Source organism: Labeo rohita, chromosome 3 (genome assembly GCF_022985175.1).
Source record: "Labeo rohita strain BAU-BD-2019 chromosome 3, IGBB_LRoh.1.0, whole genome shotgun sequence".
NCBI classification, from domain to species: domain Eukaryota; kingdom Metazoa; phylum Chordata; class Actinopteri; order Cypriniformes; family Cyprinidae; genus Labeo; species Labeo rohita.
In genome coordinates this window covers 12,718,075-12,745,487 of record NC_066871.1, presented here as the reverse complement: position 1 = coordinate 12,745,487, position 27,413 = coordinate 12,718,075, and the positions used below count along the sequence as shown (strand labels likewise).

Genomic DNA, 27,413 nt, shown 5'->3' with positions numbered 1-27,413 from the left:
GAGGCTATGCCTTCTGTCCCTTTTCCAATTAACGACCATGATCTGCTAATGAATTAGTAAGTCTGACACTAAGAAGTCTCAACCAGTGGATTGTTTTATTGGACGCTTGACTTTCCTTGATGGATTAAACAATGACTCCACTGAGGGAATGTGATGTTTTAGCTGTTTTCTCCAGCTTTTCACAACTTCCAGATTGAATCTGGCAGAGTTGGGACCTCGTCTGATTGATGCGTATACCTTTTTGCTTGCATATTAGCCGAAATGATTCATCTGAGTGTTGTGGACATCTCAGATTTGACAAATCTAACATTGTTTATTGCAGTTGTGTTTAGGACAGCAGCTGTCAAACTGTCATAAATGCAATCTAACATGAAACAGAGAAAAAACAATAGCCTGTAGAGCTTAGAAATAGGATGACACAGTCTCTGGTTTGGTTGCCCACGGCAATGAATATATTCGTAATGTTAATGTGCAATAGAGTGGCTGACAGAATAATCTAAAAAAAAACCTGCAGTACCGCTTACTGTCATTTTGATGTGAATGCAACACTCAAATGTATAAAAAGCAGCATTTGTCAGAATACTCATATTTGCGCACAAAGACAGGCAAATTTTTGATAGGTTTTGATATTTACTTGCAATCAGTACATGACATACAATTAAGAATTTACACTGAAGAATGGCAGCTTACAACAAAGGCGACAGATTTCAGTTCAAACCCAAGGTGAGGTAGGATCGAGAGGATTCTAATGATATGTTGGGAAACGGTAGAAAGTTTTAGAGCGATGTGGATTGTGAAAGTTAAATGGTAAAAGATGCATGAGCTCATTAACTGTCGCATAGACCTTTACAACCATAGTCTAGTTCGAAATAAGGGACCTGGGTGATATTGTCTTAACTCAACACCGTCTCAGTTCATCTACACCCAAAAAAACTAAACTCCAGGAGGCCTAGTTACATATTTACATAGATATTGTAAAGCTCATGTGCTTTGGTATGGCGTTTCGTAACCCTCTGAACGAAGACGGTCTTTGAGAAGAAAAGCTTGGTGCATTGAGACAGTTGTTGGCACAGCAGGAGTTTAATATTTTCCTGTGAAAACACTGATCAGTCGTGCTCTTCAAAAAGAACTTGATTTCTGTGATTAAATTAGACAACAAAGTCCAACAGGCAGCACTTGATGAAATTAAAACTTCAAACTGAAGTAGTTACGGTTGCTAAATGAGTCTCTGCATGGGTGTGCGTGGGAACGGCTTGATGTGCATTGTGGAAAAATTTTCAGTTCAACCTGCAGATTTCCCACTTGCTCTGGCCAGATGTGCAATTCAGGAAGAACAATGCTGTTGCTATGGTAACCACATTCCACAGCCATTTAATACCAAAGGTCAATGCCTTTCTGATAATAAAATCTGACACTGGAAGTATTGCTTTAGTGAACAGTCTGTTGAAACTGTTTAAATAACCTGAAAGGTAGCCAAAGTATCAAATAAACTTAAACATAATGACATAACAAGCCAAATAATAAATAACTAACGTCATTCGAAAATAAATTAGGTCATTCATGCCAATATAAGTGCTTATGTGCCTGCATGTCTCAGCCTGAAAACTAAATCTGTTGATGGCCTTCGAGTCTTTCTTTATGCCTCCTCTTATAGATGGTGGACCGCTCAAAGAAGCCAGGCCCCAGGTGGGCGAGTGCAGTCCGACCGGAAGAAAAAAGCCATCGGTGGGAAATTTAGGTCAACAGTCTGAAATTAAGCAGAGGTCCTAGGCTTTGACCCAGCTCATAGGAACCCAGAAGGTCTCTCGCTCCAGTCTCTCCAGGATGCTACGTAGTTCTGCGCAGGCACTGGCAGTGTCCTCTTTAATCAGGACCCGATCCACTAGGTGACCGTACTGTTGATCTATCTGCTGTGCCGACAGACGCATTTCCTGCAGGTCCTCCTCCTGAAAGATGTGGAGATGAGAGAGTGTAGGGTATGAATATTTATAGTGAGAACAAAATAAAAGAGATGTTAGTAGATGAGTGCAAAAAACATATAGTAATCAAGCTAGCGATACCGTGTCGGTAGATTCTTCGATTTTCTCATAAATTTTGCAAGTGAGACAACCCTTCAGATGATTTTTAAAGCCAGACAGACTTGGCAATTTTATTCCAATTATTATTAAATGACACAATTTCAAGGCTGATTTTTTGAGAGGCTGGAAGAATGGTCGTTGATCAGTGCCATGGGGTTTCTTGAGAGCTGAGTGTTGTAAACCTGTGATCAGACTCACTGTTATTCGCCCAGGTTCACCTCCTCCTGGCGAAGTGGCGGCACTGCGGCGTCTGCGACTCTCTGGGATCCGTGGTTTTACGAAAATGACGTAAGGCTTAAATTCAGCTGTCCGCAGGGCCTTCAGAGCCTGTAGCGGGACAAACACATTATCCACCTTATTTTTAAATGCAGAAGTAAGCCTGTGAGCGAGACTTCTGGTTCATTAGCCGCTATAGGGAAATAATATGAAGATTAACATGGTAAAACTGTTTGTACCACAAACCAGTGTGTTCATAATTAAAGGAGAAGTGGAGGAAAACTTCCAGAACACCCCCTTGTCATCCAAGATGTTCATGTCTTTCTTTCTTCAGTTGTAAAGAAAGTTTTTTGAGGAAAACATTTCTGGATTTCTCTTCATATAGTAGACTTCTATGGTGCCCCTGAGTTTAAACTTCCAAAATACAGTAAATGCAGCTTCAAAGGGCTCTAAGGAAGAAGGGTCTTATCTAGCGAAATGATCGGTTGTTTTCTATAAACAAAAAAAAAGAGAGAGAGAGAGAGAATTTATATATTTTTAACCTCAAATGCTCATCTTGTCTAGCTCTGCATGAACTCAACTCGGTTCAAGACAATTAGGGTAGGTCGAAAAACTCCCTTCTCTACTTCAAAATCATCCTACATCGCTGAAGAAGTACCGAACCAGTGTTTACAAAGCGAACGTGCAAAGGAGGTCAAACACCCTTTATAAAAACAGCAGTGTAGGATGACTTTGAAGTTGAAGAAAATGAGATGGGAGTTTTTCGACATACCCTAACTGTCATGAACCAGAATACACAGAGTACACGCAGAGCTAGACAAGACAAGCATTTGAGGTTAAAAAGTTAATAAACTGTATTTTTTTTAGAAAATAACTGATCGTTTCTGTAGATAAGACCCTTATTCCTCAACTGTGATCGTCTAGAGCCCTTTGAAGTGGCATTTAAACTGCATTTTGGAAGTTCAAACTCGCAGCACCATTGAAGTCCACTATATGGAGAGAAATCCTGAAATGTTTTCCTCATAAAACATAATTTCTTTATGACTGAAGAAAGAAAGACATGAACATCTTAGATGACAAGGGGGGTGAGTACATTACCTGTTTGCAATATCAAGCAGCAAAAGCTGTTTTATACAGCCAAAAATAGCTGGACGCAGATGAGACTGGAAGCCAGATCAATAAAATTTACAAGTGGGTGCGCCAACTCTTACGGCAAAAATAAGGTGGATAAATGTTAGAAATGTATTGCTGAAAACACGCCACAAAGACTGTTGAACTATGTAGTACTGAATTGTGGAGTTAGATCGTTAAAGAATTTTTCACCATTTTGTGTTCAGGATTTTTTGGGTGGGCGTGGAATGTTTCTGTGATGCACTGGAGCCAGTGAGCATGGGCCCTCAACTAACACTACAATAACTAAAGTGCATTAGCATAAGTGGTTTGCCCGCTCAATCGCTGTCGTTAGTTACTACAGCCTACATTTAGCTAGCGTCACGTAAATGCATATTACCCAGTGGTTGCAATAATTTTCAAAACGGCTCGATCATCCTTTCAGGTTGTAGTGGTATTTGTCATTTGTGAGAGGCGGCAACTTTCCCGTGAGTGGGCATGGTTTCAGCATCGACAGCGTTTGAGAGCAGAGAATACTGCTTTTTTTTTTTTTTTAAAGATTTTGATAACTTTATTTACTTGGCGGGGGTTTTTATCAGTTAGATTTGTATGGGTGGTTAATAACACATTTTTACTGTGACAAACTCAGAATATATGTGATATTGCTTTACATGGACTTTAAGCAGAATGGTTATCAATATTTTAAACACTGATATTAAGATGTTTCTTAAGCACAAAATCAGTATATTAGAATGATCTATCAATCCTTCTGTTGTTCTGACTCCTTCATAATCTTTTCTTCATTATGAGGTTTGACATTAAAAACTTGACATTAAAAACTCATTTAAAAAGGATCTATAGGATTTTTTTAAAAAGTGTAACTATTTTTAACCCAGTTGCAATGAACTTTACAAGTCCATCTACAGAATCACATAATAAATAAACAATGATGTCTGTATGCCCTGATAAACTTTAATTTCAGTTTAAGCCAGTAGCAATAAAATCTCACATTAAAATGTATGAGAGAGCAAGTGTTAGGTAAATTGCCTCCCAAGACCATAAGAAGGATTCTTGCTACTGGGGGCAAAGTAGTGCACTAATATTCTTGTTGCAATAGGCAAGTAGCTCCACCTTAAGGTGAAACTAGTCAGTACAAATCAGCAGTGGAGAATGACTTCCTCTGGCTATGTATTTTAAGTAAAACATGTACCAAAAACCATGTACAACACATAAAACATTTACTTTTGTGCATAATTTAAAAGAATATTATTGATGTAAAATATTAATTATGGCTTTTATAGTAATTCTTGAATCAACACCCAGGGCAAAATCTGCTGTAACTTACCTCAGGCTGTACGTCTACCAGACACATCTTGTTCTTAGCTTGAACGGAGCGGATGGCCTCTATGCTGGTCCCATACAGATTCTCCTTATACTCTCCATACTCTATAAATCTACAGACAAACGATTCAAGTCAAGGTATGACAATACGAGAATATACTAGACAGATAAAACTTGTAGAAGAAAAGCAGTACAAGAGGACCACATCACAGTGGGACTTACTTGTTATTCTGTGCATCTGCATCAAACGCCTGTTTAGTCACAAAGTGGTACTCCACTCCTTCCTTCTCATGGCTCTTTTTGGGCCGTGTGGTGTCTGTGATGGAGAACAGAAATGTCACGTGGTTTGAGGGGATAGAAATGAGGCTGTGATTTATTCATCCTCATGCACTACCAAACCTGTATGACCTCTATGTGTGAAACACAAAAAGGAGAAATTCCAAAGAATTTCCATGCAATTATAATGGGCACTGAAGCTTCAAAAAGGATGTAAAAGGACCATAAAAAAATATAATCAAAGTGGTTCATATGTGCCTTTGCATACTCTTTGAAGCTTGACAGCCCCAGTCCTACTTCAGTTTCTTTATATTGAAAAAAACGGTCATAGGTTTACATCAGAAATTCACATTTTATGTCATATGAGTTGGGAAGAACTTAAAGGTGAGTAAGTAAAAACATTTTTGGGGACTAAAGTTCACAGATCATTTCTAAAATCTGAATGGTTCCAGTTTGAACAGTGTGTTTGTGTGTAATTCCACTAGTGTATTCATTAGAAAACTCTTTCTATCTTAGGAAATGAGGAAAGACTTACGAGGCACAGCCACAGCGTAGCGATGGGGATTTTCTGCTATCACTTTTTGCTTCAGCTCATTGATACGTGCTCCCAGAGAACCTGTGTAAAGATAGGCAGCAAGTTAAAATGACTGCAAACATAGTAGCTTATTTCCTTAAAGTGCAGTGTACAAGAAAAAAGTACTTCAGAAAATGACTAAGATTGCAGATGTGTATTCTGAAGCTGAACCATTACTGCCACTAGAGGTCAGTGTATCATCATAGTATGGGATACAACAAACTAGGTTGGCAAGGTCATAGTTCTTAGGCTGTTGTTGATTTGTGCTTTCTACTATTGTGAGACAACCACTGTGCCTTCAGTTTATTTATTTACACTTCGTTTCTTTTCCACAATTCTGTATTTCAGTTAATCAGTGGGTTGTTACCTTAGAAGAAATGTTATGTTTCATGTATGTCTTACCAATGAGTACTACTAATCGTGGTCTCTCATTGGGCTTCTGCTGGTAACGTGTCACTTCTTCATAGGTCAGGAATTCTGTGTCACTTTGGTCAGCGACATTGGCCTCTCCTGCAGAACCACGACGGTCCTTCCGACTTAGTCGGAAACTTCTCCTTAAACCGGCTAAGACGGAGTCAAGAAAGTCGGAGTCAAAAATGAACAGTTTTGGTAATGTATTTTAATTACCATTCAAAAGTTTGGGATCAGTAATGTTTTTAAAAGTCTTAAACTTAACCAAGGCTGCATTTATTTGAACTTGTACAGTAATATTGTGAAATATTCTAACAGTTCAAAATAACTTTGATTTTAATGTTTTAAAATATTTATTTTTGTGATGATAAAGCTTAATTTTTAGTCATCTGTGTCACATGTTCCTTCAGAAATCATTCTAATGTGTTGATTTGCTGTTTAAGAAAAGTTTCTAGTTATTATTAATGTTGAAAACAGCTGTGCTGCTTAATGTTTTTGTGGAAACAATGATACTTTTTTTTTTCTTCAACTGATTCTTTAAATGTAATGCATCCTTACTAAATAAAAGTATTTTCTAAATAAATAATAAAAATATTATTGACCCCAAACATTTGAATGGTAGTGTATATTTATTTATAAAAGTTGCATTTTAATTCTAACAGAATTCAACATCATAAAAAGCATTTTAACCTGTTATGAAAGAATTATGTGAAAGACAAAAACTGCAACCATCATTAAAATTAAGTGTTGAATTCTAACAGTAGTCCAATTTTACACTCTTAAGCACTTTTATTTGGTGTAGTAATGAAAAACACATTGCCATAACCTAACCAGTAACCCTGTAATGCCTCTTAACTAGTTTCAGCTCCTGTATCATAATCCTAATCACCTCTGTCAGTGTTATTATGAGAACTGATGTAAAGTGTGTTATTTTTCAGGACATGGAGGTTAGTGGTGGCAGCTGTGTGGGAAGATCGAGGACTGTACCTGAGTAAAACTCCCAGGAAAACACCTGGCCACAGGAGGGAGCCACTGCATTACACTTCGAAGAGACTACAATGCGCATTAGACCACCTCACACTTGTGCATTAGCCACACTCTGCCCTCAACAACTGACCCAAAATCAGCTTCGCAGTTCATACATTCGCTCCCGAGGTCATTTATAACTGACCATGAGTTGTAAATTCTGCATCTGCATTACCCCAAAAATTGGTCTGCATGGAATCTGCACAATTTATCACAATTCCTGTAACATCTGTGAGGGGAAATCTGCAACATGCAGATTTATAAGTATATTTGTAAGTATAGTAAAATGGTTTAAAAAGGAACAGAAGGCAGAGAACATTTACTGGCAGCAAACATGCAAAAATATTTTAAAGGGGTCATCGGATGCCCGTTTTCCACAAGTTGATATGATTCTTTAGGTTCTTAATGAAAAGTCTATAATATACTTTGGTTAAAAATTCTCAATGGTTGTGTAAAACAACACCCTTTTTACCTTGTCAAAATGAGCTCTGCAAAAATCATCCCATTCTGAGGGATTGTTCCTTTAAATGCAAATGAGCTTTGCTCACCCCGCCCCTCTCTTCTCTCTGTGGAGTGACAAGCCTGTTTACTTTAGCCGCATTTAGCACATTTAGCTGCAAAACTTGCTAACTAGCACGTTATTAGGAAAGGTGATTGCAGAGATTCATAAAAAAAAACCTTATACTCACTTCTGCTGTAAGTGAAGCTGGATCACGAATGATTTGCGTGAACATAGACGCATTTATGTAGATCAGGAGGCGCATTCCCTTCACAAACAAACGTAATCCACTGCATCTTTAGCAGCTCAGATGTCGGGAGTAAATGACGACCACTATGTTCATTATTACAGCTCAGTCACTCAATCTGAGATATTCTTGTCTAATTTACATCCCTGCTCCGGCATCGAAAACAATGGAGGGCGGACTGTGACAGCTGATCCGAGGTAAGACACTCATGTCAATCAACTATCGTGGGAGCGGCCTCTGTGGGTGTGACGCCACACCGACAGACATCTGAGAATGGCTTGATTTGAAAAAGGGGATATTATTTTTACAGATTAATTAAAACCCACTGCATGGATTTTTATCATTATAGGGTAGATTTGTACATACACTGCCAACACACATTAATGTTCAAACAACATGTAAAAGTAAAGTCTGCATCTGATGACCCCTTTAAATGACAGATATTTGAGTTCTGCCAAAATGTTTTACAAAATTCTGTGGAGGCAGATTCCATGCTGTCAGTATGTCTGACTTCTAGCTATCCCCACTGTCATCTTTAGCACTTCCCAGCATTATCACTATGAGATTATTACAGTGATTCTCGGTCAGTGGCTGAGGCTGAGAGTTGCCATCACGCACATTAGCTATCACACACTTGACTCAGTGAGTGAGTGCACAGCCAATCGTGCAGGGTGGAATGTGCAGAGTGTCCAACAGAAGGGCAGCAGCCTGACAGTGGCTCTGGGCTGAGTGGGGTTTTTAAGGATGGAGGACTAAATAAAGCAGAAGGCAGCAGAGGAATACATTCACACAGAGACTGAGCAAGGGAAAGTGCTATCTGCCAGAGGGGAGGAAGGTAAGGCAAATTACTCTCACCTAGTTTTAATGTAAACTAAGATTTGGTGATATTTGAACAAGGGAAAATCTCATTAAGAATGAATTTCTTCCACTGATTGTGTATTTGCATACCGGTTGCATACCCACTGTTGGTCTACATACGCTACTGTTCAAATGCTTGGGGTTGGTGAGATTTGTTTTAATGTTTTTTTTTTTTTTTAGTAGTATGCATTGCTATCTTCATTTGGACAATTGTAAAGGTGATTTTTTTTCAATATTTGTTTTTTTTTTGCACCTCAGATTCCAGATTTTTAAATAGTTTTATCTCGGGCAAATATTGCAGTGTTGCCAAGAATTGGGCTACTTAACACTGTTGCTGCGGGTTGTTTTTGATGTCTGCGGGTTGAATCGATACCAGTAACGAAATGCAAATTTACCAGGGGAACCCAGACAAAAAATGTGTATTTTATCCCCAAAATGAGAATTTTAAGCATGATTGGGCTAGTTTTGTGAAACAATAGGGCGGGTTTGTTGTGAAAACCTGGCAACAGTGAAATATTGTCCTATCCTAACAAACCATACATCAATGGAAAGCCTATTTATTCTGCTTTCAGGTATAAATCTAAAATTGACCCTTAAGACTGGTTTTGTGGTCCAGGGTGACATATGAACCTTCAGAAATCATTTTAATGTGCTGATTTGATGCTCAATAAGCATTTCTTATTATAATTATCCATGCTGAATACAGTTTTGCAGCTTACTATTTGTAAAAACGTATTTTCAGGACTCTTTTGTGAATAGAAAATTCGTAAGAACAGCATTTATAAAAATACAAATGTCTTTACTGTTACCTTTGGTCAATTAAATGCATGCTTGTTGAATAAAAGTATTAATTTCTTTCAAATAAATAAATAAAATCTTGCTGACCCCAAACGTGTGAACAGAAGTGCATATCCAGAGTTACATACTTGTCTATTATTTGATCACTTGCTACTGCCATGATCAATACAAATGTATACAATCTACTCAATAAATGTAAAATCATAAAATAGGGAAATAGCACATTATTATTTTTGCCAAGCAGATACCAAGAGAATAAAGCGCAGTCCATAAAAAGCCTAATGTAGATAAAAAAGGAAGCATAATTGCATTAATTAAAAAAAAAATCACTACAAATTATATCTTCAGCATAGTTATCACTTTAAAAAAGGTTTCTGTGCTGAAAATTTGCATCAGTGCTTCAAATATCATAGCAATACTTATTCACGCCACCCCCAGAAAGTCACAGTATCTAAACTTTGTCAAAACCCATCTTTACAGATGATAAGAAAAAGACTTCTGATGTCAAAGATAAAGTGAAGACATGTAGATGAAAAGCTGTCAGCTTGTTGGTCGTCCCTACTGACAGATTTCTGCAGCTGCTTCACATTGTGAAAACACTGTGATAGCCTGTGAATGAAATATCTAACACTATATGAAACGAATATCACTTCCTTTTTTTCCCTCTTTTAACAGCTCCTCAAATTAGCACTCATTAACTAATGAGACTTGAAACATGCCAGACATGTTGCTAACAGCTTTTAAACTGTTGGGATGACAAACCCTGTCTCTCCTCTTATCAGAGTATGTGAGTGGTGCACAGCATGATTTTGCCTACAGCAAAAATTAATGTTTTATTTGTAAGTCGAAGTATTGATGTTCTCAATCGCTCCAAATCTATTCCAGTATCTCTTCATCATGGACATAACGCACAGCTATATGAGAGCAAGAATTCATCAGGGGATTATGGACTATTAGCAATAAATATATCAAATTTTATCACTTTAATTATATATACATTGCCCTCCAAAAGTTTGGAAACGCCCTAGAAAAGTGGGGTTTTGGACAATATTGGTATGAATCCTTTTTAATTTGTGATCATTTTGCACTGATAAGGGACACAAACTAGGAAAACATTTTATTACATAAACAGTTTAGAAAAAACATACATTTTCAATTCATCAAAATATCCACCATTAGCAGCTATTACAGCTCTGCATAATCTGGGCCTAAATTCATTGCATGTCTGACTTTGACATGTATATATTGCCATTATTATTTAATCAAAATGAAAATTATTATTGCTGGTCTTCAATGATAATGTCAAGTTACTTGGATTTGGGTGTTTCCAAACTTTTGGAGGGCAGTGTATATATATATATATATATATATATATATATATATATATATATATATATATAATTTATTTTTTAGTTTAATTTTGTAATGTATTTTATTATCAGAAGGCACTGATCAAAATTACTAAATGTTTTGTAAAAACTAATTAACGAAAAATGTGAAAAATGATCATAGCTTTGTTGGTAATTCTGCAATTTTTCATCATTGTGTACTCTATTCACATCATATATATCCATTTTCCTCACAACGGTACAAAAACTGCATAAACTAGCATAAAACATTTTTAATATATATATTTTTTTTTTAAATATGTATTATATGCCCAGCAAGGCTGAATTTATTTGATTAAAAATGCAGTAAAAACAGTACCATTGTGAAATATTATTACAATATAAAATGACCGTTTTCTAATTTAATATATTTTAAAATAAAATGTATTCCTTTGATGTCAAAGCTGAATTTTCAGCAGTCAGTACTCCAGTCTTCATTGCCACATGATTCTTTTTTTTCCTTCCAGGATTCTTAATTAATATAAAGTTCAACAAAACAGCATTTATGTGAAATAGAAATTATTTGTAACATTATAAATATCCTAACTGTCACTTTTGATTAATTTAATGCCTTCTTGCTGAATAAAAGTAGCTGGAGTGGAGTGATTACTGAGAGGAAATTGCTGTCGTTCTGCTCCACTCACATACTCTTTCTATTACTATGCTAAATCAAAGGTGTAAACAAAAATAGCACCCAGGTTCCACTCTCTCTCTTCCAAAGGCATCAATGCACCACTGCAAATTGGTTTCTTCACAGTGAAAGATTTTGCCTGACCTAAAATTCCCTTCACGCTGCCAAATACCCAATCCGGCCTCCCCTCATCAAGGGCTCGGCCATAGCTCTTGGCACAGAGGCAGGCAGCAATAGAAGCTCACTCAGGCATGAGGTTAGTATATTTCAGAGTTAGCAGGCGCTGGGTACAGGAGTGGGCATGCAGGTTCTCACCTATGTACTGTCCATTGAAATAGCCCTCACAGTCACAGTCTTCTGTAGGGAGGCAAGCAGGGAGAGAGGGAGAGTGAGCAGAGGAGACCAGGAGAGAGGAAGGAGGGCTGCAGAACTACAGTTACACAAGCAGGTTCAACAGTTAGGCAGGCAGGCGGACGGGCGGCAGGTAGTTCAGCAGTCTGTGGCCAACCGAGGGATTTGTTATTTATAAATTAAATGATAGTGTGCAAAAGTCAAGATTCACTTATGTGGTTGAGTGGGAGCAATGCAAGCAATGAGTGTTTATAACCTACAGTAAATGGAAATGAGGCCTGCTCATGAGAAATGGTGATGAAAATTAAAAACAAATGAATGGAATATACCATCACCTGAGAGCTATAGACATGATATGGAAAAGAACTGGGAATATTTGTAGGTGATGTACTCACTAATTTTGTGTTTCTGTTGCATTGGCCAAAATGCAGGTTGCACTGGACTTGTAAAATGTGTTATTTAGTTAGTATTTGCATGGTCATGTGACCTTAGCATGACCCCTATGAGATGGTTAGCTCCATTTGAATAACAATATTACTGTTTTTACTGTGTCAAATAAATGCAGCCTTAGTGAGCATAAGAGACTTCTTTAAAAAAACATTAAGGAATCTTACAGACTCTAACATTTTTAAGAGTAGTGAATATTTAGATATTCACTATATCTTACTATATATACTGGGGTCTTCATCTCATGTCGGTGTACATGATTTTAAACAGTATAAAACACAAGTATTACTGAGTGCACCTTTAGGAAGAGAATAGAGAAAGAATTGAAGAAGAAAGAGGAGAAGTGATGTTTGAGATCTCAGAACATTAGTTCATAGTGTAGTAAGAAAAGACTTGATGTCAGAAGGAGGATGTCAGGGGAAAAAAATGACCCGTTTTTGATCTGTGTTTATTCATTTGAACCTCTACTGTAATATGGGACTGCTACAGCAAATATGGTTTGATAAATCTTAGGGAAAAAAGCAGAATGTATATGGCACTTTCCACTAATGGGGAACAATAGAGGACCTGAAAGTCTTGCTGAAAAACCCAAGAGATCAAACAAAATTCTACACAAAGGTTAATAATTTTTTGGATATGTCTGAAATTATTAAATTTCTGTTTTTATTAAAGGAGAACCTCTAAAGTGGTATGGGCCAACATGATTTTGATTTGTATAAAACCAGCTACTTGTCATGCTGGGTTAATTTTATATGAGACAATAAAGTTTATGGGATTCGTTTCTCTAATGCTTTCAAATAGTAATCATCAAAGTGTACATTATGTTTGTGTGTGTGTGTGTGTACAGTAGAACAGCAGTTGTTTCTGTCCGGGAATTAACATAGATTAGGTGACACACTAGCCTAATTTCCTAATCTCCGTGGAACCAATACATGTGTGTTGTGTTTTTTATTTTTTTTGAGGGTGAATGTGTGAACTCAGACCTAGAGGACCCACCTTTATCACATCCCTGGTCATCTGGTGTCAGCAGTAATAAGAAAAGGAAAAGATATTATGATGAAAGAAGCCAAAACTGCAGACTTCATTTTCTCTGAATGGAAAAGATGCTAAACTGGCCCTGGAGTTTTATTAAATAGAGAGTTTTATAAATTCCATCATTCCCACATCATGCAGGTCAAAGTGCATCCAGCACACAGATGGAATAATATCGGAATAAGTAGAAGAGGAGCTGATATAATGCACATAATGAGAGTCTGTGAGAGAGAGAGCGAGGGTATGTTGTAGATGTGTCTGTTCTCTAATCAGCTTTAGATTAGTGAACATGAAGCGCTTGGTTGGAGCTCAATAATCACCTGGCCACTTCACACAAGCACACACATCAGCAAATTATGCCTCCTGTTAGTCAACACTGATTAATAACTGAAGGGTAAGGAAGGAAGAATTACTGAAATACTCACAGACAGCTTTTTTTGGAGACTTGGAGCCTTGAAGGGTGCCCATTTTTATTCTGTAGGCTAACCGCCTGAGGGGAAAAACCATATGGGGAGGACTTCAAACAGTGGAAAAACCTCAAAGCCCTTGACAATAATGTTTTGTACTAGTCTGACTTGATATCCCCATCTCAAATTCAATGGTGAGAAAAAACTACTCCCATTCTTAGCATGAGAGTATATCCAGCTAAGACGCACCCCGCTGAGATGAAAGAGGGGTCAAAAAGGCAGGCTGGCCCATATCTATCTAACAAAAGCTACAGAGAGAATAATTTAGAATTAATTTTATTGATTCAGCCTAAAGGAAACCACAGCTTTGAGATACTGTATGTAATTTGCAGCTACTAATAATGCTAAAATTGGTGCAGCAGCCACGCTGTTTATATAAACCTGAAACATGGAACTTTTTTTAACAGGTGTATAATATTGTATAGTCATTTTGATATCACAGACAATTGTTTTTAAACAACCCATATTACCTAAAAAAAAAAATGCTGGCCGAGGTTGAGACAATAAAGAATTGTGCTTAATTGTATAGAATGTGCAATTCAAATCTGAAAATGTCTGTACTTGCAGATAGTATAATATTAATTAATGTCTGATTGTATTTAAAGATTTTTTTTTTTAAAGTGCACTTTGTAATGTCAGATTAAGTTTTTACTTTAAATAACATTTAAGATTATTAAATGTTTTAAAAATATTTTGTTATGCTTTAAAGGAGTACACATTATGATGTGTTCACTATCATACATTACTTAATAATTATATAATTTTAACTGTAGTGTTTTATTTGCTATTACATTTAAAGTTAATATATTTTAAATGTACTGAACTGCAACTTCATCATAAATGTGTCATTAAAAATTGATTTAAATACTCAACATGCAAAAGTGAATAGAAATGACATTAAAGTGTAGTTAATGCAAGTTAGTTCTAGTTTGGTACAGCACAGAAGATGTTCACCAGCAAAATGGAAATGGAAATGTTGTTTGACCAACATATTCTCTCGTGATGTTTAGGGATGGGAATCACAGGGTACCACACGATACGATAATATCAGCAATTCAGCGATACAGCGATTATTGCGATAATCGATATTTTGCTAGACAATCCTATAATGATACAACACAATATTTGTCTAATTATGAAAACAAAATACCTGTGAAAAGATTAAGTGCAAGTTTTCTCTTTTTAAGTTCAAGCTGTTAGAAAACAGAACAAAAGTTCTTTAAGTCAAATTTAACGTAAATTAATCATTTTATTCTTGGACTTATTAAAAGCCTACACTGTGTGTAAACCAACACATTTAACTGCTTATCAATATATATAGGCTATATATATATATATATATATATATCATAGACTGTAAAAAAAGATGGACGACACACCTTCACTCTCTTCAATTGAGAAAAAGTGAAGCCGCCAACGCCCCAATAGGACACTGCCATATTGTGCTGATTTGGGACCAAAGTCTGCACAGTAGCGAGCAAAGTGGAGCCGCGTCCCGCCCACACTCCCGCAGAGACGATCGCAAACACACGCCCCTAATTAGCCTGATTGATCAAATTTTTGTCTGCTTTTTGTAGTACCAGAAGCTTGTGTTAAAATAAGGTAAATAAAACCCCAATCTCTTCCTGAAGATCCTGAAAAATTCCGTTGGCACCTCAGTTTACTTAGAATCTATCAATCGCTGCTGTCAATCATGACGTCACACTCCCGTTTTTATAGCATCACAAAACTAACTAAAACCGAACACTTGAACTTACATCAGCATGATAAAAACTACATAAAATGACAAAAACCATCTTTGGAAAACACTTCTGTGAAGTGAAATTTAATTATTTAGTTTGCCTCACGTCCCATTCGATTACATGGAGAGGGCAGGGTTTATGACCTATACTGGCTTCTCTCATCATAAAAACGGAGCCCTGCACATGTCACACAGCTGCGATTTCCATGCATTTTTAGACGCTGGGAGCAGGGAAATCTATATTTAGAGCGCCTTCCTGTATTAATTAAAATACCAATATTTGGCGCCAGATATCGATTCTCGTATCACATGGAGAAGGATGACGATATATCACCATATCAATATTTTGTCCCACCCCTAGTGATGTTGCTGGTCAGTCTAGGTTAAAAGGCTCAAGTAGATAAATTGTTTGTTTATTGATTGATTAACTGATTGATTGATTGGTTGATTGGTTGATTGGTTGGACAAGGCTACTAAAATATTTCTCAATTTCTTGCAAACAGATGATTTGCCCTACCTCTCCTGAAACTGTTTGGATGGGACAAGTCCTGCACGCAGGTTGCAGTCTCCCACTCTCTTGGCCTGCCACCACGTCTGATCATCCTGACTGACCACCTGCAGGATGTCTCCACGTTTAAACGGAAGCCCTGCCTCCTGACACGGCGTGGCTTTGTCCTCCAGTGGAGTGTAATCAAATAGCGCCCGCATGTAGACCTGAAAAAAATCACATGGTATGAACAATGATTCTAATAAATTGCTACATTTTATGCCGATTTATAGCAAATTACCTTGCTCTCTTTCAACTTGTCCTCCTCTCTGATTGCTGGGATGATCTTCAGTGTGATAGAGCCTTGTGATTGAGACTAAGAAAAAAAAAAAAAATAAACTACTTGTTATTATGACAATAAACAGGAATGATTATGGTTTGTTTTTTATTAGGACTGTCAGTTAAATATACTTTTCGTAAACAATTAATTATATGGTATGGCAATTAATTAATTGAATTATTCACAATGAATCAATATTTGCTGAGTTATTTTTTTAAGTAATATATTATTAAATTATATAAAATAATTCTATTTAAATGATTGCAAGTAAATATTAAATAATAAATAATAGTAAATAATTAAATAGTAGGGGTAGGTGACATGACCAAAATCTTACATCACGATATAAGCAATTTTATTTCATGGTAACAGTACATTTCACAATATAGTTATTTTCGCTTTAAGTAAGGTCTTTGTTATCAAAATTTTTGATACCATAGAAATTTCATAATTCTTGTCACTAGTGTCAATAAAAATAAAAGTGACAAAAAAAATAAAATAAAAAAATAAGAAATGATACATGCATTGTATGAAGTAATCAAGTGTATAAAAACACTGCATATTCTTCACTGTGTAAATAAATATATATTTCTTCTTATTAAAGTTACAAAAGTTATTCAGTCAAGAGCAGCGAGAGATTTTCTCTCTTGTTGTTCGGTTAACTTGAATGACAGACAGCAGGAATATTAGACTGCTGTCACTTTAAGAAATGCCTGGGATCCAATATACTCTTACACATGTGTATGTGTTTCCAAAGGATACTTGCAAAGACAGGCATTTTGACACATACACATGTGTGCATTTAACCATTCAAGGCCCATAAAGTGGCAAAAATATTGGTATATTAAATACGCAAAGAACAATATATATATTTATGGGCACATTATATGGACTGAGACATTTTCTAAATGTATTCTTTTATGCTCTACAGAAGTACAACAATCATACATGAGGGCAAAAACAAAAGTGGAAAGGCATGAAGGTGAGTAAATGATGACAGGATGTGCATTTTTGTGTGAATAAAATGCTGTAATGATAGGAAAACTGCTTAAAAAGGAATTTAGGAAGCATGAGTTGTTAATTCTGTGCTTATCAATTTTTTTTTATTGTTTTTTTTTCGTAATGAATTATACCAAATGAATGTGGATGAGGTCCAGAAAAGTGTTACCAGTAGTTGACTGATCTCATCTGGTCTCTTGTGCATTACAGAGCTGCCGTTGACCTCTCTCAGTTCATCACCGACATGCACCAGACCTGTGGAGAGAGGAGGGCTACCTAATTTACAGATTCACTACCACATGTTCAAGCCGTAGGCCTACCTGCTATGTGTGATCCATAACACACTTTATAGGTGTGGTTCAATGAATTTTTAATGACCAAAAGGATCATTCACACACACACATATACACAGTATATTCCCATGGCAACAGCTGTGGTCAGGTGGTTAGTGAGTCTGTTTGATTCCCTTGATTGGGTCTCTGGAGACTCTCTTTGACCACACAGATGGGCCATGTGTCATTGCGACAGACATGCAGCCTACTGCCCATCACGGAGGTAAAAATAATCATATCTAGCAAGCTCAGAAGAGGTGCAGGGATATTCAGACTTCAATCGGTTTTGAGATGACTATAGAACCTTTGAAGACTGCATTGGTTTTCCATTGACATACTCAATGGTAATTGAAAAAGATTTTCAGGAGTATGTTTGGTAAAATAGCTTTGCATTACGATTATTATGGATTTCAGCATAGAGTAAAACGAGCAGCAAGAGTGAAGACAAAGTCTTTGAAGTGTCACTCACCACTCCTGTCTGCAGCCCCTCCTTTCATGATCCGAGCTACAATCACGGCCCCTGTGGACTCATCCCGCCGAATAGTGGCACCCTGAGAGACAGAGAGAGACAAAGAGAAGGTTCAACTGCAGAAAAACACCAAACAACAATGAACAAAACATTGATGGTGCTGATATATCAAACTGTCTTGAATCTTGCTCAACCTTTCTTTTAAGAAGATAAAAAACAGTTCTTAATATTTAGTGACCCCAAAACATATTTGGACATTTGGACACTTTTCACACTTACAGTGTATGCATTTCTTGCATTTATTGCATGCCTATGTGTTGTTCAAATCAGTTTTGTTATTTGTTAACTAAAACTACTAAAAATAGTTTGATAAAATAATATAATATTAATACTTAAAATCTTTAAAAACTAACTGAAATATTTGAAAAAAAAAAATACAAAAGCACAACAAAATTACTAAAAGTGCAACTGAAATTTAAATGAAAACTGAAAACATAAAAAGAAAAGCTAACTAATAATATTAAAATAAACACTGGTTCAAGTGTCCTCATATTTTCGGGGTCACTGTATTGGTGCAACTGCCGTTGTTACTTTCTCTTACCAGCGGCTCTTTGTTTTTGACTAGGCGGACAATCTTGACAGACTCTTCGTCTAGTTCATCCTCAAAGTCATCGGGCAGAGGAGGCAGCACTGGGTCAAAGTTCTTCTGCGCCACTGTGTCGTGAACTGACAAAACGGCCTAACAAGCAGTAGGGATGTGAGGATCTAGATTTTGTTTTTGACTAACAGTTCTCATGAAGGTCTAACTATAAAAGTGTTGTTTGTACCTTGAGATGTGGTGATGTCAGCAAATGTAGCAGCTCTTTTTCCTCAGCACTCATTGGTCCACTTTGCAACTCCTCTGCCACCTACCAATCAGAGAGGATAGACAAAATCAAGGCATTTAACATGCTATTAAATAGCTGACTTTAAAAAACTGAATTTTGTCAAATAAAACACTTTACTACAGTTTCACACATAATTTTTAATTAGAGAATTCAAAGTATTATTTACAATTACAGTTGAGGTCAAAAGTTTACATACACCTTGCAGAATCTGCAAAACGTTAATTATAAAGGATTATAAAGGAATAAAAGGATTTTTCTGAAGAACAGTGGGCTGTTTAACTGTTCAGGACAAACAAGCGACACATGAACAACTTTCACTAAACAAAACAAAACATACAAAAAAAAAACAGCTAACAACACAGTATTAAGAATCAAGCGTATGTAAACTTTTTGAATTATTTTTATAAATTCAACTACTATTTTCTCTTGTGGACTATGTGTAAACATTTTTCATGTGAAATATCTTATTCAGGTCATTACTAAATAAAAAATAACATGCATTTTGTATGCTCCCTTACTTTTTGTTAAAATAATTAACATTTTGCAGATTCTGCAAGGTGTATGCAAACTTTTGAACTCTGTATATACACTACGGGTCAAAAGTTTGGAATAATTACAACTTTTTTAAAATATATTTGAGAAAAACATCTTATGCACACAAAACTTGGATTTATTTGATAATTAAAATAAAATAAACAGAAATACTGTGAAATACCATTACAATTCACTATGAACTGTATTAATCTATTTTAAAATGCAATTTATTCCTGTGATGGCAAAGCTGAATTTTCAGCATTATTACTCCAGTCCTCAGTATCACATGATCCTTTAGAAATAATTCTAATAAGAGGAATATATTATATTTCAAAATCTATTCAAAGAGAAAACAACTATTTCAAATTGTAATCATAGTTTAAAATATTAATATTATTTTTTTAATTATTTCAGCATTTCAGACTTCTATCAAAAACATTAAAAAATGTAATTATTCTAAACTTTTGACTTGTAGTGTATATTGTAACATTATATAAATGTTACTTATGCTTCACAATGTGGTACATTTATTTAATTTTTCATCAACTGTTATTTATTTAATAAATGAGTACTAATATTATAGATTTTATTATTTTTTAATAAAACAAAAAGAAAATCAGGTACATTTTTTGAGCCTATTTGTCCCTGGCGTATGGTTAAATTAGAGACATGACACGTTCTCATACAATTTAATTAACTTTCTCAATGAAGTGTAAGTTTTACTTTAAGTTGCTGAATCAAACGTTTTAGGGTTCCCTCATTCCCCCCAGATACCATTGAACTCTGTTCTCATATATTATTATAAAAGACCATTAATCTTGCCTACAGTGATGTGATACAACAGACTACAACACTTACATCCTCTGCCAAAGCGGAGGCACTGTGGAGAACCGGGGTGGGGCTCTGCCGTTCATACTGACGCAACTTCTCATGGATCTAGCAAAGACAAGTACAATGCACATGTATGCAGAGCTAGAGATGACTCTTACACATTTGCGGCCTTACATTTAAAAATAAGCTAAGGTAAATAACATATAATATATGATGCTGCTTATATAAAGTGAATTCAATGCCCTGCACTAATGACACACACACCTTCATCAGGTAGCTGAGACTCCTCTCACTGAAGACATCCTTGAGGAAGACCATGTCCTCCTTGTGATTGGCATCTGGACGCAGCTGTGAGGTCAGCAGGGCAAGCGTCTCATGCAACCCTACATGCAAACAGTAGATCAGTGAGTGTCAATATTGTGAGTATACATACATGTAAGTGTGTTTTTATGGATGTAACGTTATACATGTGCAGCGCACCTGCTCCTGCAGAGAGGACTGGCATGGCTTCTTTCATCGATCAGGAAAAAGTTAACCTAAAAGAGAGATAGGCTAATCATTACAGTAACTCAAAGTCCTGTCAATGTTTTACATCAATTGTTATCTTAGTTTTGTGTTTACGGTAAAGAGATGTAAAAATAAATATTTGCGACAATAGCTTAAGTCTAATCAGACCATCATCTCACAAAATCAAATTCGCAAACATATTACTCTTATGAATAGATTCTTTTCACTGAGTCAGTGAATCGTTCAGTACTGTAACTTAGTTTACAACTGACTCTCTGACTGAACCGCAGGGTATCCGGTTCGATTCAAAATTAGATTTGAACTGTTTCTAAGATTAATGATTGTTCATATGACGGTGTAATTAAATATATAATTTCATAACGTATGTTTGTTGTAATAAATTAGTAAAAAATATTCTAAAACTAAAAAAAAACCTATTTAAACTGTTGTAGTTTATTACACATGAGGGAGCAGTGATGTTAAAGGTTGTTGAAAGGTAAACAAGCACAACCTCTGAACAAACAGATTAACCCGTACATATTAACCATGGTTTTACTAAAAATAAAACCAAAAAACATGGTTATTATTATACTTAAACCATGGTAACTACAAAAAAATTGATGGTAATGGTTTTGTAAGGGAAGCAACTCCATTTGACAAGACGACAAAATTACATCTGCTACTGACCTGAATTATATAAAAATTTAACTGACACTATTTTTTCTGTAGAGTTGCTTATGGCTGAATCGAATTTTACAGCATTAAACTGCTATTTTCCCATTGAATAATATGAATCTGCTTTGAAACGGTCTGTACCAAAAACCAAATCAAACTATACCATGGTTCAGACACACAAAAACATGTCGCAGATGACTAGAAATAAACTCACAAAGGCCACGGGACCCTGAAACCAGTGGCTTCCTAGTTTTTAATAATAAAGTAATAATAGTAACAATAATAATAATACCCCGTTAAAATTACCTGTTGGTTTTTTTTTTTTTCGTTTAATGTACAAGATCTTTTCAATGTATTGTTCATCTACCATCTGTCTATCTCTTGCTGGTTTCCTCAAGGCTCTAGTAACCTGTTTAAATGCCTGCAGGATATTGGTACATCAATATCCTCTCACTTTTAAGCATGTGACTTACATTTCATATCATCTTACTGAGTGTGCATTGCCTTGATATGATTAACGAATATTCAGCCATGATAAAGTGCTAGAATAGAGGGGAGAGAGTGACTAGAAGAGATGAGTGATGCTGTTTTGTGGGTGCCGAGAGGCCACAGCAGGAACACAAAGCTCAGAGTGCTGCCACAACTTCCTCTTTACACTATCTTTCCCTCACACACACACTCTCTTCCAAAGCAATTCACAGATGCCATACTTTCAGAGTGCCTAGTGAAACAGAAATAGCATTTCCACAAGCACTGATCCATCTAGAAATGAGGCGAGAGACAAAAAATAGAAAGTTTGCTGCAGTTTCTTCTACGTAACACTCAACATAAGGAGTGTTGCAACATGGGGTGAGTTTTATCCATTGAGCCAATTAGAAATGAGCTGCAGTGAAGTTTGATACTTCACATAGACTGAGAGTCTAGCATGAATACGGCTGATGTAGATGGATATGGACTTGGGGTTCAGCACTTTGATCTGCTGCTAATACTGCTACTACTAATACACTAATACTGCAGATCTAATGTGTCACACTTGTAAAAATAATTAGATGAACATCTGTGACTGTTCCATGTATAGTCACAATATAACATCATATGCATTTCCTGCTGTGCCTGTTAAAAAAAGAATAATCAAATTACGCCTGCGTCCAACATTATGCTTACAAGCCATGTGTGATTGCAGAGTATGTGCAAAAATATGAAAAATCACACATAGATGTAAAAAAAATCACTGTAAAAAAAAAAAGGTGATGATAGATAGCTGCAGGTACCTGTAATACCATAAAGCTGCATTCAATTCTCAGAGATATCAGGAGCGTGAATGTGAGAGCTAAACTAATAATCCCATCATGGCTACCACAGACAGGAATCCACAATTACTTTTGCTTTAAAGGATGATGTCATTCCCACTTTATGCTGTTCTGGTAATGATGTAATTGGCAAAAGAGCTTTGTGGAAGCAATACACAGAGGGCATATGAGGTGTGTTTTTAAAGGGTTTTATGTGGGGGTGTGTATGGTATAAACAGCACAGCCAAGGTAATATTGAGAAAAATGGGTTTTGGAATGTAATTTATAAAATCAGTGGTTTATTAAAATAATTTATTCCTGAAATACACACCTTTTTTATGCAATAATTTTTTTTTCAAAATTCTTTGATGAAAGAAATTGCAGAATAACATCACTTATTTAAAATAGAAATTAATAGAAATTCTAAATGTTTTTACTGGACCTTTTCACCAGTTAAATGTCCTTGTTGAATAAAAGTATTAATTTCTTTTTTTTAGTTACCCCAACCTTTGATGGGGTACCTGTCAAAAGTTTTTGAACAGTAAGATTTTTAAAGAAATCTCTTCCTCTCACCAAGCCTGCATTTATTTGATCCGAAGTACAGCAAAAACAGTAAAAATGCTAAATATTTTTACTATTTAAAATAACTGTTTTCTGTTATGTTGAGAACTAAGTAGCTAAGTAGAATTTCTATGAATTGAAAGTTCAGGAGAGGAGCATTTATCTGAACTAGAAGTCTTTTGTGACATTATAAATGTCTTCTTTGTCATCACTATTGATCAATTTAAAACCTTCTATGCTGTCAGGCATCGTGTGCGGGAAGGAGTCGCAGGAACAAGGTATTAGGACATAAACGTGCTTTATTAAGCTAATCCAAACGGGTACAGGAACAAATGGGAACAGGAGGGAAAAACACACAACAATAACCAACATTATATATTTTATATTGTATTTTACGTTATATATTTTATTATGTATTTTATCAAGATTAGTATCTTGTTATGTAAAAAGCCAATGTAATGTTAAGTTCATGTTGCAAGGCTTGTTCATAAACCTAAAAAGACAAATATGAGTTTTGGCATGAAAGCATGAACACGTCATCATGGGTGCTATTTCTGTCCGGAACAGCTTAGAGCCCTTTTCGTTTTTTGGCTTGGACCTAAGAAAGCCACACACACAGATACTGACAAAGACCTTTCTGCAACCTTATTGGCTTTGAAGGTCTCTTTAGGTCAGACAGCCTTCAGCAGATAATACATCTGTTTGGCATTCCTAATTCTTACGGATGTGAGCTGAATTTCATGACATCAAATCCAATCTGGTTGTTAAAAACTTTAAGGGTGTATAAAACACATTAAATGTCATTAGGTGAATGGTGCTGTCTGTCTGCTGTCTGGATGATATTTACTGACTGAGACTCTGAGGGACTGAGACTCTGAGGGAACCAGAGTGAAATTTGTAACCTATAGGAAAGCTTATGTTTCTATAGGCCACCTGCACAGGATTCATCCATTTAAATATGATTTAACATATTGACAAGTCTGTTTTTTATATGTCCTTAATTCTACACTTTAGATTCTTCTTATACTGAGCTAACTTTAAATAGAAAAGGTATTTTTTGTAAAATACTTTCTCCAGTCCCTGTTTTAGGTTAATTCCTCTGAAAAGGAAAACACTGGCTCTGTTGCGCCATCAAACAATTAAGCATTGTTTGAGCAGGAGTTTGGCATGTCAGCTTCTTGCTTAACCAATGGTTTGAGTTCAGGGCGGGACATGTTTTTTCCAACAGTGGAAGACAATTGATCCTTCGCAGGGAGTTTGATTGAAAGGCAATCTGACCAATCATAATGCCAATTCTGCTATTTGTCCGACAAACAAACTAGACAGGAGAGTAGATTAACGTCTGTGGAGTTAAACTTGAAAAATCACATTGATGTCTTTCCGCAGTTGAAAAACAAGATACATTCTGATGTTCATTCATGTTTATTTTGTACTATGACTAGTAAAGAGGAAGAGATGATTGGTTCATGTGCCACTTGAGCTAAGGTGCTACAGCGATCTGTCATGACATATTAAAGTGCTCCTATTATGCCATTTTAAAGGTTTTGTGAGTCTCCTAAAACAAGTTTACATATATGCAAGGTCAAAAAACACTGAAAAAAACAAAAATAGATTTAATTTTACCTAGCCAGAGTTTGACGATTAAACGGCTGAAGTGGCTGATCGACAAGTTAGCACGTACTACTGTGGAAAAGGAGACAAAATTTGAAAAATGACAACATTTGAAAGCTGAGACTTTGTTTCATACCAAAAGTAACCTGATCTGTCTTGTCTGTCAGCTCGTTCTCAGTTTCCTCTTTGCTTTGCGATGTATTTTTCACTGTGTAATTAGGTAACAAAGGGAGGCGGGTCTTTGCGAAGAGCCAGTTGGTTGACATTTTTTTGTGTTGACCTTTCTTAATAAAACAGGAAAATTGAATGGGATAGTCACCATTTGAAAGTTTGGGGCTGATTTGTTGCTCTGATATCATCTGATCTAAATCAGATATCATTTGGTCTGTAAATGAACTGAGGGTGCTAGTCACTGATGGGAAGATTATTACAAGTAATCATAATGAATTGTTTGCTTACACAGCTAAAAGCAGGCGGAGAGCTGCTTGGTGTGGGATATGGCTCTTTTAAACTGTTATAATGGCAGAGGGATTTCAATCAGGTTATCTTAGAAATGGATAGGTTTTCACAGACAGAGATAAAAGCATGTACACGATTGTTAGAGGAGTTTTTATATCCCTCAAGATGAATTTTGATCCAGTACCACTGATGAATCTGGAAAGTACATGGGAGGTCTAAAATAAAATTAACTTTAAAACTTTTAAAAATAAACTTACTAGCAAGTCTGTTCACATCTGTATTTTATATTGTTATTTAGTAATATTTGGTATTAGTTATGCTGTCATCAAAAAACTATGTAACAAATAACATCAATCCACTATCAAAAAAAAAGATTTTAATTCTGCATTTTTCAATTAAAATACTATATTAAAGGGAAGACAATTTAATTAGTCCCACTTTATGTTAGGTGACCCTAACTACTATGTACTTACATTTAAATGAATCATTTGATACAATGCACTTATTGTGTACATACATGTTGTTGCAGTGTACTTATATTTAACAACAACAAAAAAAAAGACCTGCATGTAATTACATGTCATTACATGGAATTACATTTTTAATTACACTGTTGGTCCATCCTTTACATTTTAACCCACCCTTAAACATCCATACCACCAAACCTGTCACTAACCTTACCCGTATCCCACCTCAATAGCAGCAAAAGTGTTTGCAATACAATATAAACACAATAAGTACATTGTACTTATTTTCTGATGTAAGTAAATAGTAGTTAAGGCCATCTAGTATAAAGTGGGAACACTTATGTATGTATGTATGTATTTTTAGCATTTATTCTTTAACGTTTTTAAAGTAATCATTTAAAGTCCAAGGCTCCCTTGGAAGTTTGCTCAGAATCACTGATCTATCCAGAACAGTATTATGCCAACAAATGAATCTTTATTCTTTAGTGCCTCTGAAGATAAAAGTGGTGCATGCTGATGATATATTGAGGAAGAATTTATACAAGTGCCAAGTGGGATTTATGAATAATAAGCTGACCTTAGGGGTTAAAGGTCAGCGTTCACACAAAATCGCCTTTTGTTAGAGATTAGAAAGACAGCAAGACATTTGTAGACATCTGTTTGAATGTTTTCCTGGATCATCTTCACAAATTGCATTGATCTTAGAGGCATATATGTTGCCTGGAGGCTACATTCATGTTAGAATCATTATTTTTGCAAGAGCAAATTAAATAATAGTTCAACTGCCTGTTGTCATGAAGCGAACTCAAACACGCAGTGTTTTGGCACAAACAGCGTTTCTCTAACCCTGCACCCACTTCTAAACAGATCCAGACCATTAGAATTCAACTCACAGTGACCTAATTCTGTTCCTCACTCACATTGTTATAGGAACACATGCACCTCAAACAAACCAGGAACAAATTGCTGGACTCCTACTATCTATAATGAAAACAGGTCGGCACGTTTTCCTCAGCACTGTTGTGAAAGCATCAGTACTTTCTCTTTCTCCCTGCTCAGATGCCTAATGCATCCTTACTCTCTCTCTCTCTCCATTACAGTCTTTCCCTTCCTCTGAATCTCTCTCTTCTCCATCTGCAGTGCAGTGCTGATTTGCACAAATGCCACTGATTGGCTCTGAGAGGGAAAAAAAAGCCCCTCTAGATGAGATAATCACCAAAACACACACATACAGTCGCACACATGATCTCGTGCAGTGCATGCTGGGCCTGGCTTTGTGTTCAACTCTGGTATAATGAAGCAAATGAAGGTAATTTGAAAAAGCAACCTACCTCTGACTCCCGTCTTCCTCTGTTTTTTTTCTATGTCTCTGGATCTGGCGTTCCCAGACGGTTGCCTTACTGATCCTTTCGCTGTGACTCTTCCTCCGGCTGCCGCCCCTGCCGTCTGTCGCTTCTCTTTCTGTCTCTGTGTG

General features: G+C 36.1%; 1 protein-coding gene across 3 annotated transcripts; it reads right to left on the bottom strand.

Annotated features, from left to right (window-relative positions):
- Positions 1–232: 232 nt before the first annotated feature.
- On the bottom strand, positions 233–27,413 carry mpp3a (MAGUK p55 scaffold protein 3a). Of its 3 annotated transcripts, XM_051106353.1 has the most exons (20): positions 27,271–27,413; positions 25,026–25,085; positions 20,851–20,906; positions 20,635–20,753; positions 20,398–20,475; positions 18,946–19,026; positions 18,720–18,857; positions 18,119–18,200; positions 17,487–17,572; positions 16,280–16,354; positions 16,009–16,205; positions 13,709–13,773; positions 13,248–13,268; positions 11,769–11,810; positions 5,998–6,159; positions 5,557–5,637; positions 4,968–5,061; positions 4,750–4,858; positions 2,277–2,405; positions 233–1,946 (listed from the first exon to the last, which is right to left on the bottom strand). In XM_051106353.1, exons 3-20 carry the CDS (start codon positions 20,885–20,887, stop codon positions 1,767–1,769), a joined length of 1,776 nt encoding a protein of 591 aa, XP_050962310.1. In that variant the 5' UTR covers positions 20,888–20,906; positions 25,026–25,085; positions 27,271–27,413; the 3' UTR covers positions 233–1,766. The 3 variants fall into 3 exon arrangements, with proteins under 3 accessions (XP_050962310.1, XP_050962309.1, XP_050962311.1); XM_051106352.1 differs by lacking the exon at positions 25,026–25,085; XM_051106354.1 differs by lacking the exons at positions 11,769–11,810; positions 25,026–25,085.